This window comes from Adiantum capillus-veneris, chromosome 26 (assembly GCF_014529385.1).
Source record: "Adiantum capillus-veneris isolate H3 chromosome 26, ASM1452938v2, whole genome shotgun sequence".
NCBI classification, from domain to species: domain Eukaryota; kingdom Viridiplantae; phylum Streptophyta; class Polypodiopsida; order Polypodiales; family Pteridaceae; genus Adiantum; species Adiantum capillus-veneris.
Genome location: NC_140956.1, coordinates 67,296,869 through 67,308,536, shown reverse-complemented (window position 1 = coordinate 67,308,536; position 11,668 = coordinate 67,296,869). Strand labels below are relative to the sequence as shown.

Sequence of the window (11,668 nt, the reverse complement as noted above, 5' to 3'; positions counted from 1 at the left end):
AAAAATGCAAAACTCAAAGGTAGGAAGATTTAAAATGCAAAAGTGAATAGTAACATTGCAAAAAATAAAAAGACTTTTGGGAATTGAAAATCAAAGGCTTTCTACTTTACACAAAGTAACTGAACCATTTAAGTACACACAGCAAAAAGACTTTGGAAAATGTAAAGTCAAAAGCCTTTCTACTTTACATAAAGTAAATGGTCCAGCTTAAGTGCACATAACAAAAAAATGACAATTATTGTGGATATTTTATTGTTTAATGAGAACTTAATTTTTAAACATAAATTTGCCTTTGTTTTTACAAAGGGTTTTTTTTAAGACCAATATTGATATCTCTTAACAATTTGTGAAAGTGTATTTTCAAATAAAAAAATTTGGCCAAAATCACAATAGTAAGTGAATGTATTTAAATCTCAAAGTAATTACAAAAAGACCTTAAGCTTAGCCGAGCCTTGAGGTGCTGAAGATTACACATTTGTTCTCTCCCAGAGGCTACCAAGAACAAATTAGGTATACTATACTAACAAACTTTTACTTGCCGTAGCTTGCCACAACGGCATCCGTGTATTTTGGAAACAAACAAGTGTATTTTCAAAATTTTAAAAATAGCTATAAAGAGACACTTCTATACCCTTTCTGAAAGTGCTTGAAAAATTGTTGTGATTGGGAACCTGTGTTGGTGTCCCTTCTCTCTCAATTTATCGATTACTATAGTGAGTGCATGTATGTGTGTACATGCACATGACAGAGACATTAACAAAAACTCAAACATTGAGTATATTTTATAAAGAGAGGAGGGCTTGCCTGCTTATGACGAAGCTCGTACATCCATGGGGTAGATCTCGATTCAACTCAAGTATGTAACCAGAGAGAGAGAGAGAGAGAGAGAGAGAGAGAGAGAGAGAGAGAGAGAGAGTTGACAAAGAGAGGAATTTTGTGGACAACCTACTATTAGATTTAGCAGGAGTACATCTTCTTGTGTAAATCAGCTTTTGGGATGGTAGATAGGTCAATTTCAACACGTGCATACGTGCTTGTGTATTTGTGTATACGTTGATAGCCGTTTTTCGGCTCTCCATAATTGCCATAGTAAGTTACTCCACCCTACCAAATTCACCCAAACGCTATGGCTATCCCTACCATTTCACTGTACATAGGCGTGTGTGAGTTAGGAGGCTTTTCCCATATCTTCTTAAAAACCCTCAGCTAGCTAGTCACTGGGCTAGTCGAGCCAAAAAAATAAAATAAAATAAAAAAATAAAAGTATATTATGGCCTCTTTGTGTGTAAATATTTCATTGTATATATGGCCTAAATATAGGGATTTTTTATTATTATTTTGATATTTTATTTAAATATTTCTACTTAGGTGTGTGTTTTATTAAACCTATGTACACCTTCTTTCATCCTCTTACACCATAATTATATTTTTTGCCAATATGTACATACTCTAACCTCATATTTTTCCTTTATACAAATCACTCCCACATTTTCACTCTCACCCTCGTGAAAACAAAAAATTGATTTCTACTCATTGGTTACGTTTATTATATTATTTACTTGTATACCTTTTCCTCTTTCACCCAAAATAATTCAAGGAGGGACCATATCATATGATTCCAATATCTTTCCATATCCATAACTCCTCTATATTTTTATTATTATTTTTACTCATTATTCTAACACCATGTGCTCATTGAGCTAAAGTCCATGAATAGTCCATACACTAGTCCCACAATGTATATATTTCTTTATTCACCAATAATCCTCCTCCATGCATGGGTCAAGGGCAACTTGGATGCTTTGTATTATAATATGACAAAGGAGGGGCTCACTCTTGGATGCATTGTACAAATTCAACAAAGGAGGGGGGCACTAAAAGACTTTTGCAGGCATAAAAAGCAGGTCTTTTGGTGGGATTTTTAATATCCATCTCCACTCCGAATTTGGAGCGGTGGTCAAAAGAGAAAATGTAGCTCATGCTCTGAATAATCACCTCAAATTTTTTCATGATTTTTGGAGCTACCAGCGGTGAGCTATGATTTTTTGAGTGGACCCCAGTCTGCCCACTTTTCTCACAAGTAGCCCATAGTCTTCTCTCACCTCTTTCCACACTTCCACACACACACACACACACACATTCCTCTCAATCCCTCACTCAAACCTGCACCTTCAATGGTTTCTCTCACCTTCTTCACCATTAACCTCCCCACTTACTCCTATAGCTCTCATATGAGCTCTCCATGTACATACACCATCTCTATGCCTCTCTCTATTATCTCCAAAGTACAATTCCATCTTAACCCTTATATATATACATAAATTCAGCATGTGTACGTACCATGCTTAACCTCTGCAAATCAAGAGATCTCATCAACGGAATTACCATTTTCATCACGATAATCAAACTTGGCGGCGGTGGCGTAAAGAAGGGAAGACGAAGAAGAAGATCGATAGTCATTTTGAGAACCTACACAAGTAAGTCCAAAACTTCTTCAAGCTTCACCATCACAAGGATTTGCTCACTTCATTCAACCATCTTACTTCAACCAACCACCTCATTCTACCCATTGTAAATGTAACATTAACTTTCTAGTGATTACTAACACTAACCACTAACATACTAACACAAAATAGCATTGACCTAACCATAAAAGACACCTCACCTCAAGACATGTACAAAGTAACTCTCTCTCTCTCTCCCTCTCTCTCTCCTTTTCCTTAAAACTCTACTTTCACCTTATTCACCATCAATAATGCTCTCTTTTGAGCCCACACCCATGACTCAAGCAGACAAAGAAGGCCCGCAATGTTTTGATATTCAAAAAAATCATAATCCTGATTTGTTAGCTTGTAAATTAGGATTTCCAATAATCTTTATGAGGGGTCTCCAACCTATAAATAGGCCCCTCTCCTTCTTGTAAAACAACCTCCAACATCTCACATAGCACCCCAACACTCTATGCGTGAGGAGAGACTTAGGTGTAGCAACCACTTGTGAGCTTCTCTCTTGGTGTGAGAGAAGCCTTCAAGCTACACATTGCAAGTGAGAGAGCGTGAGTTCCACAAATCTCAAAACCACTATTGTATATGCTCCTTCATCATCAATAAATTGAGGTTTGGTGCATCAAAGGCGTGATTTGACGTTCAAATCTTCGTCCTTCCATTTGTGCAATACGGTTTGGTGAATTCAAGGTGACTTGTGTATTTGAGTTTTTATCGGTTGATCTTGATTTTAGAAAGTGTTTTAGTGTGTTTTTCATTGCCAGTTTTGTGTCCATTGTAAGAGGGTATTGTGGTGAGAGGTCTCCCACACCCTAAGACAGTGTGTGTGTGTTTTGGCAATGTTTAGCAATCACTAAGCATTGAGTGAGTTTATACAAGTTCTACGATAGCATCATAACGAACCATCTCCATTTGCAAGTCACAAATAAGGTATTACGCAAGATCCTTTTCTCTCTCTCTTCCCTTTGCTCTAGCTCTCTCTGGTCCAGTTTGTGTGTGTCTTGGTGTGAGGTTGTTTGTGTGTGTTGTGTGGTGCATCTTTTGGTTGTGCCAAAATCTCTCTTGCGTCCTAGTTCGCATACCATAACTAGGTGGTGCCCCTATCTTGTTTGGGTTTGGCTGTGGGTTTGTTGTTTTGTTGTGCTTGTGGTTGCCCCAACCCCAATTGAGCAGACGGGAGCCTTGAGGGGTGCTTAGAGGTCGCCTTTCTTGTTGCCCGCCCCGGACCGCCTCAACGTGTGTGTGTGTGAGTGAGTGTGGAGAGAGAGAGAGAGAGAGAGAGAGAGAGATTAAAAGGGCACTTATCAACGAGAAGAAGAGAGTAGAGAGAGGTTCCATGTATATGTGTGTGTGTGAGTGTGAGTGTGTGTGGGGGAGGGGGAGAGAGAGAGAGAGAGAAGAAGAAGAGAATTTTAACGTCGTAGGAAACTATCCCAAGAGACCTTAGAGATCTAGCCAACGAGGAGAGTTGAACTCAAGACCTCTTATTCAAGAGGAAAATGGTATAACCTTTCTATCACCCAAGTGTGGTAGATTGGTTATGCCATTTCCCTCTTTAATAAATCTTTCCTCCCCCCTTACCTTCAACAGGCCATCGTGAGTCCTCACCTTGTTTTTTTTTTGGAAGCACTTTTCATTGACACCTTTCCCTTTCAACGTACGAAAATAAATTGCATGAAAGTTGATAACGAGCAGAGAAAGGAGTACCCGCTTGTAGAAGACAAAAAAGAAGGTTGTAAGGCTTGGGCAACATGACTGCCATACTGAATTTGATGTAGCTCGTCCACTAGAACCTGTCGGATGCAAGGGTCAGTTTCTGTGAAAGCTTATCGACAAGCCGGGAGAACCAAATATCGCCAACGACTAATATATCCCAATCCCTTCTAATGGATGAGGGTTTTGAGAATTGTTGGGGTAAATCTTTGAGGCCCTTCAAACTCGAGTTTTAAGCTTGTCCATACATGCAAATGAAGTGGACTTGGACTTGCTTCCTTTCAATTCCAAATGAGAACTTTTCTCTCTTCCTAAACCAAGGTCGGCCTTCCCGAGCTTCTTCAAATTCAGTTTCCTCTTGTTTTTTTTTCTCTATCTATGCGGACCTCAATTGTTCAAAATTCTCCTTCAAAGAACTCTGATGCCGAATTTCTTATGCACGCTTCATCAATATCTTCAAAATCTCTTGCTTCTTCGATTCTCGCTCTTCTGCCTTCACAATCCACAAGATTTAGCCATTAATTTAAATTTAGAGTTTGACATACCAAATTTTGATGATCGATAAGCGTGATTTAATTGGTCGATTTTCCAATTGATCATCGATTAAGCCTCGATTTGCAAACCCGATGCTGCAAGCTTGAAAATCCCTCTTTTAAATTCGACAATCAAGTTCTTGGTTGCCATGAACCTTCGCTCTGATACCATTGTTGGGAGAAGAGGGGGAGATCAACCGCTTAAACTATTCACAAAAGCTCCCAAGCATCACCATCAACCTGTCCACCTCTTCTTCCAATTTCCAAGCACACACACTCACACCTAAACTATCACACACACACACACACACACACACACACACACACACACACACACACACACAGAGTAAACATAGAATTGACATAGACATGCTTGTAAGAGAGTGTAAGAGATGTGTAAGGGATGGAGACTAGATTAGAGAGTACACAGCAAAATAACCATAGTATAAGAGAGTAGAGAAGAGAATCTGCACGAGAAAGGCCTAAATCTAGCCCCAAACTCCACGGCACCTCTCTTGTGGAGTTGGTATTTAATATATTATTTTGAGTTTAAGGTGCCAAAAATCGAGGCCCCTCTTTTTACAACCACTTCACTTTTGTAAATGAGTGAAGCTCATTAGTTCTTGCATGGCCCATAAGGGGAGTTCCCACTACAATTATTTATAGAGCCATAGTGGCTTATTGAAATGAGATTCTAAAATACTATGCAAATATAAAATGGCCAAGAGTAATTGCCGACGCCTCATCATCAACCCCCGCATTCCACTCTACAAAATCCATCATCAACTCAATTAGAAAATAAATAGACATCACATAATTAACCATTACGCCAGCTATCCCAATTGCAGCTAACCACTACAACAGGAGGGTGCCCACTCTCGTAACAATACTAGTGAGCCAACTCCATCTTATATTGCATCTTGTGGATGAGGTAGAGATTTGTATAGTGGTCCATTCCCATTGGATGTTCTTCCTTGAGCATTTTCTTAAGACACTCAAGGACTTCGTGAGGCTACGCTCACAGCCAGAGGCTAGCATGGCCAAAGGATGGATTGTTCATGGGTTGTTTGTGTACATCTCTGAGTACTTGGCTATAGTGTATGAAACGATACCACGTTTATGGACTGATAAATAAGATCCAAGGATGCACTCTCATATGCCGAATGGGAAGGGGAAGATAAAGCTCATGGAAAGGCACATACGTGATGCAATAAACAACTACCTTGTCCTTAATGCACCAATGATGCAAAAGTGGGTAGATCTATATACAAAATTGAAAAGAAAGCGTAAACAAGATCGAGAAACATATAGGCAAATACGCTCTCGCAGAAGAAATTGCAATGTGGTTTACCCATCGTACCTTGCCATGTTTCCAAAATTTATAAGGCCCGATTGGTTGCATAAACAAATGACTAAAGCTAAAGCTGATGGTGAGCATGTTCGCAAATCAAACTTATTATGCACAGTATATAGCTACCTATACTCAAACTTGTTCTACTTTCAACAGGCAACAATGTTCAACTCAATGTGGCATGAACAAAGGAACTTTTCAACTGATAATAAAAACGAATAACAAATGATAGTGGAGTGATAGGAAATTTTGATGTGCAAACTCCAAACAATATGGAAAATATTGTGGAGTTATCCAAAGAATTTACCGAGTAGATTTTTAAACTTTTTGAAAGTATGTGTTCAATGTGAAGTGGTTTGCAGGCGTCTCATCTAGACATGCAAGCGGTATCTACGTGGTGGACTCTACGAGATTCCATACAGGCACAAGTGATATCTACATCTCTCCAGAAAGTTGTGAGCAAGTGATCTATCTTTCAAGTATTTACAAATGAATGTATTGGTTTGTCATACAAGTCACTCTAATAGCAAGATGTATAACAGATGACCCAGCGAACATAGGAACCAAAGGTGAAGAAGTTCCAGCACGACCGCTTGACGAAGCGAATGAGAATGATGTCGATGAAGAAGAGCAAAACTACATAGAAGATGAAGAAGAGGATGAAGAGCAAGAAGAAGAGGATGATCGTTTCAATCCCTATATTACTGATTTTAATGAACTGGTTACTGAACTGGGACTCCACATAGACCGCGTCATGGCTATGGAACTAGCAAATGATGATGTAGTGGATGATTAATTAAGGCCATGTTTTAATGCATCGTAATGAGGATGTTGTAGCTAATGTTGATCACTTACTTTTGTGAATACTTTTTTAATGATCTTCTGCTAGCATACATTGTAACACACTTATTTGATCTCTCTCTCTCTCTCTCTCTCTCTCTCTCTCTCTCTCTCTCTCTCTCTCTCTCTCTCTCTCTCTCTCTCTCTCATCTTATTTGTAATTTTATTATATTATTGCTCTTTTGCCTTTTAAATTGTCAAGGTAAGGAATATTCAAACTCTATTGTTTTTTTTTGTACAAAATGCAATTGATGTTTCATATGTTTTATGCAAGTCAAAAATAAAGGTGCCGTATAGCAGTAATATCCACGGTAATAGGCGTGGCAATATATGCGGTAATAGTCGTGGATATATACTTGCGACTATTACCGGCGTATATTGCTGACAAACCATTGCCACACCTTTTGTCGTTTTTATTATCGCCAACTCAATTTTTCCTCTCTCCATTTCATTTGTTAATCCACAATAATAGAGGTGGTTCTCAATTTTTCCTCTTATAGTGTCATTTGCCTCAAGAGAGCGGTGATGAGAGCTGCGTAGAGGCCTCCACCACAAGTTGATGTAGAGTGCGAACACCATGAAAAGAGAAGAGAATATAGTATGTGAGTAGAGAGAGATGGTTCTTCTTCTTCTTCTTGTGAGAGAGATTCTAATGGAGATGGTGATGGAGAGCTTGCCCCACCTTCATATAATACGTATGTATATTTTCACCATGTTCTATGCAATTGACATCCTTGAAAACTGAGTAGTATTGCTCTTTATAAACTATTTCTACCAAGTTGGAGTGTATTCCAAGCTGACACATGGCGCCCCTTTTTTACCTAGAATAGGTCTTGCTTTTAAGGATCTTTGTTAAAAACATGGCCTGGCTTTTGGAATTCAACTCTGGCCATACCCTTCAATTTAATTGCAGTAATCCTACAATACTTGTCCGAGTGAACTCCAAGCATTGTCCTCTTGGATATATATGTTTGTTCCCATAGGCCTAGATCGGTCAAGCCTTTTCCACCTGTAAGATGCAATAAATAGTAAAATATCAATTTCATAACAGGTGTGTCTGCGCGTGCTCTCCTACTTTCTCTCACTCTCTATCTCTCTCGGTTCGCGTAAAGCTTAGGTGCTTATGGATGTGCCAGATATGCAGATTGGCCTATTTTATGGATTGCAAGATGTTCTCTCTTTTTTGTAGCAATTTAATCTTCTGTCTCTCTATCTCTTTCGTAGGGCATGCAGCCACATCGCCCACTCCCCTACTCCACTATGGCAACTGCGTTGTGTTGTTTTTTTTTCTTATTATTATCGTCACATTCTTTTATTTTGTTTCTAAATTGACGAGACTTATCACCCGCTTGCACTGCTCTTTTAGCCACCTTCCCTTTCCCTTGTTACATGTGCCGCACTGAGCCTTTTGATCAACTACCCTTATTTCAAATGGCTTATCTTTCTATCACTTTTTACATACGCCATGCAAATTGTTAGTGCCTGATCTGTCAGGGTACTTACTTTTTGATTGTAACTAAGGTCTTAGCTTTAAGCCTTACGGGCTTGTTTTACACAAGAATTTTATGCCTAATTAGTTTAAAAACATTTGAATGGTCACATGGCGTGTAGCAGTTTTCGGATGTAACTGACATGCAGCTTTGGCAGTTCCTTGTAGTCGTACTGCTGTTTTTACTATGTAGTTCAATGGTGATGATGAATATACACTCAATGCATTACTTTCTTCTCTTATTTATGGTGTTTCTTCTTCATCTACTTTGCAATTCTCTGATTAAATGTGCAGTCTTTTGCTTCGTTTTCCTTCATACTGCACGTTTCTCGTAATTAATACCTGTTAGGGTTGTGAGCCCCTAACACTTTGGTGATCCTGCAATCAGTTCGAATTCAGCCTGAACCATATGGCAGTCAGGAATCAAGCAGGGAACTAATATGCAAGTGGACATAGACCACCTGAGGGAATTCTTCAATTGGGTAACCCCGTAGGAAGAGTTTGAGGAGTATGCAACCAAATTCTTGGAGGAGTTGTTTCCAAATCTTCCAGCTGGGGAAATAAAAATTGCAATTGCTAACAAGGTAGTTACTTCATTTTTACCTTTTGGGGCATGCAATTTACCTTCATGTTACAGTCTGTATGAAAGGAAGGTGTTGGTACAGTATTTAAGACTAAAAAGAAGAAATCATGGTATGAGTGGGTCAGGACAAGGGTCAAATTTACCACCACACTCATATGGAACAAGGTTTAGAATAAGGAGAGAGTTTGCTACAAGGGGAAGACATGAAGAAAATTTGAGTAGTGATGACCAAGAAGAACCTGTAAGGGGGCTTGTTGCATGAGAAGAAATTGTTGGGGCGGGGACTGAACTACAAGAACCTGAACACAGGCTGCAGGAGACCCCACCTGCAAACCAAGGAGGCCAACAAATAATTCCTCCCACATCATACCCACTTTTGGGACAATTGGTTAATGTACTACTCACTGAGACAATCTTAAGGGCAAGAAGGCAATTGCAATTTGTACCATCAGGAACAGGTAATTTACCTTTCAATCCACTCCCGGGAAGAGTACACAAAACACTTCCGATACCTCCAATGGCTACACCAAATCCCAAAGTGGGCGCGACAAAGTTCAACATGAAAAAGTCCCAAGATGCTGATAGCCACGTTGGTCAGTTTCAAACAAGGTGGTCTGCAAGTGGGTATGAGACGTTACATCCGTTTGTAGTGAAGAAAGCGCATTTTGCAGCAACATTGCAAGGTAAGGCCATGGATTGGTTCTTGCAGTATGGCATGGCAGCTTTTGCTGATTATAATGATTTGAGGTAGAGATTTTTATAAAGGTTTAGGGAGGATAAAACACCTGAAGACATTTTGAAGAAGTTGAGGAAATTGAAGTAGAAAGATTTGTTGGTTGAGGATTATACAAAGAAGTGCAAAACCTTGAATAATAGGTTGGAAGCAGCACAACAACCTTCTATGGAGCAATTGGGAGACTATTTTTGTAAGGGACTCAAAAAGGAGTTCGGAAGTGCAGTGGCAGGGAGACCCGCGTTAGAAAATGCACAGGATTTTACTGATTTGGTGGAAGTAGCTGCAAGAGCTGAAAGAAGATATGGAGGTAAGGCAGAACTAAAGGAGAGGAAGAAGAAGAAGATTGAGGATTCAGACTCAGAGTCAGAAGATGAAGATTCAGATCAGGATACTGAAGAGGAAACTGATGATGAGGAGGAAGACTGGTCAGAAAAGAAGAAGCAGAAGAAAGATAAGGGAAAGCACAAGAATGAAAAGAAGCAGGGAAAGGAAGCATTAACTGCAGATACAGTCAACAAAATCATTTATGAGAAATTGCAGACAATTGGAATGAATCAGTTTGGAATGTCAGGAAAACCATATTGTTAGGTTTGTCAAAGATTTGGTCACGAATAGGAAAACTTTTATTATAATCCAGATTTCAGGGAAAGAAGATGTTGAAGATGATGAAACAAGAAACAGAAGGAAGACAACAACTCAGAGTAGGAAGAAGATGGAGAAGGAGAAGACACAGAGCTTGTGTACGAGATCTCTGTAGTCTCTCTCTCTGTATTAGAATAATAGTGTATACAAACTCAGAGCTACAAAGCTTATATGAAACCCTAAGAGATAAGGTTTCCTTTCACACCAGATGTCCAAGGGGGAAAACCCAATGGGAGAAAAGTGCCCCTAGTGAAGCGCGTATACACACTAACACTACTACATGTCTACAAATCCCCCCTGTAGTGATAGTGTGAATCCGTACAGGGTAGCAGATCATCATGTGTATGAGAGTAAGCCCAAAGCTTTTCGGAAAGCTTCAAAATTTTCTCGTGATAACGCCTTCGTAAATAGATCTGCAATGTTATCCTGTGTAGGACAGTAAGTTAGTGTGATCTCCCCTGCATGTAGCCTTTCCCTGACATAGTGGTAGTGAACCTCTATGTGCTTTGTTCTTGCATGAAATACTGGATTCCTTGCAACTGCCATAGCACTCTGACTGTCAATGAAAATGGTAGTGGGTGCCTGTTGACACTCACAAAGATCTGCCAATAACCTGCGTATCCATATACAATCAATTGTTGCCGTGAAAGCTGCCCTGTACTCAGCTTCACAAGTTGATGTAGCCACTGTGGGTTGCTTCTTGCTTAGCCAAGATATACATGCATTTCCCAAGAAAAAACAATTGCCACTTGTGGAATGTCGTGTGTCAAAATCACCAGTCCAATTTGAATCGTTGTAACCAAGAAGCTGCATAGAACTGTGCTTTCCATACATATCCCCCCTTGGAAAGAACATGGCAAGATTAGGGGTACCTGAAAGGTAACGAAGTATGCACTTCACAGCCTGCCAATGATGCATACCTGGGCTGTGCATAAATCTGCTTGCTTGTGAAACCCCAAATTGAATGTCTGGACGAATGTTGCCTGCCAAATATATCAAGCAACCAACCGCTGCTGCATAAGTATGTACATCAAAAGGTTCTCCAGCATCGTGCATGCTCAACTTTGATCCAGTTTCTACGGGTGTAGAGATTGGCTTACAATTTTGCATACCAAACTTGTCCAAAATTTTATGCAAATATTTTGTCTGCAACATGTATATGCCATCCTCTGATTGCACAACTGAATACCCAAGTAATAATGTAGCAAACCAAGATCAGACATCTCAAAGGTTTTTCTCAAAGCATCTTTAAACGCTTCAATTTCATTTGCATTATT

The 11,668-nt window shown here is 39.5% G+C and overlaps 1 protein-coding gene across 1 annotated transcript; it reads left to right on the top strand.

Moving 5' to 3' along the window:
* The first annotated feature begins 9,914 nt into the window (after positions 1-9,914).
* LOC147423605 (uncharacterized) lies at positions 9,915-10,337 on the top strand. Its single transcript, XM_086501500.1, has one exon. The coding sequence runs from the start codon at positions 9,915-9,917 to the stop codon at positions 10,335-10,337; it is 423 nt and encodes a 140-aa protein (XP_086357626.1).
* Positions 10,338-11,668: the final 1,331 nt, after the last annotated feature.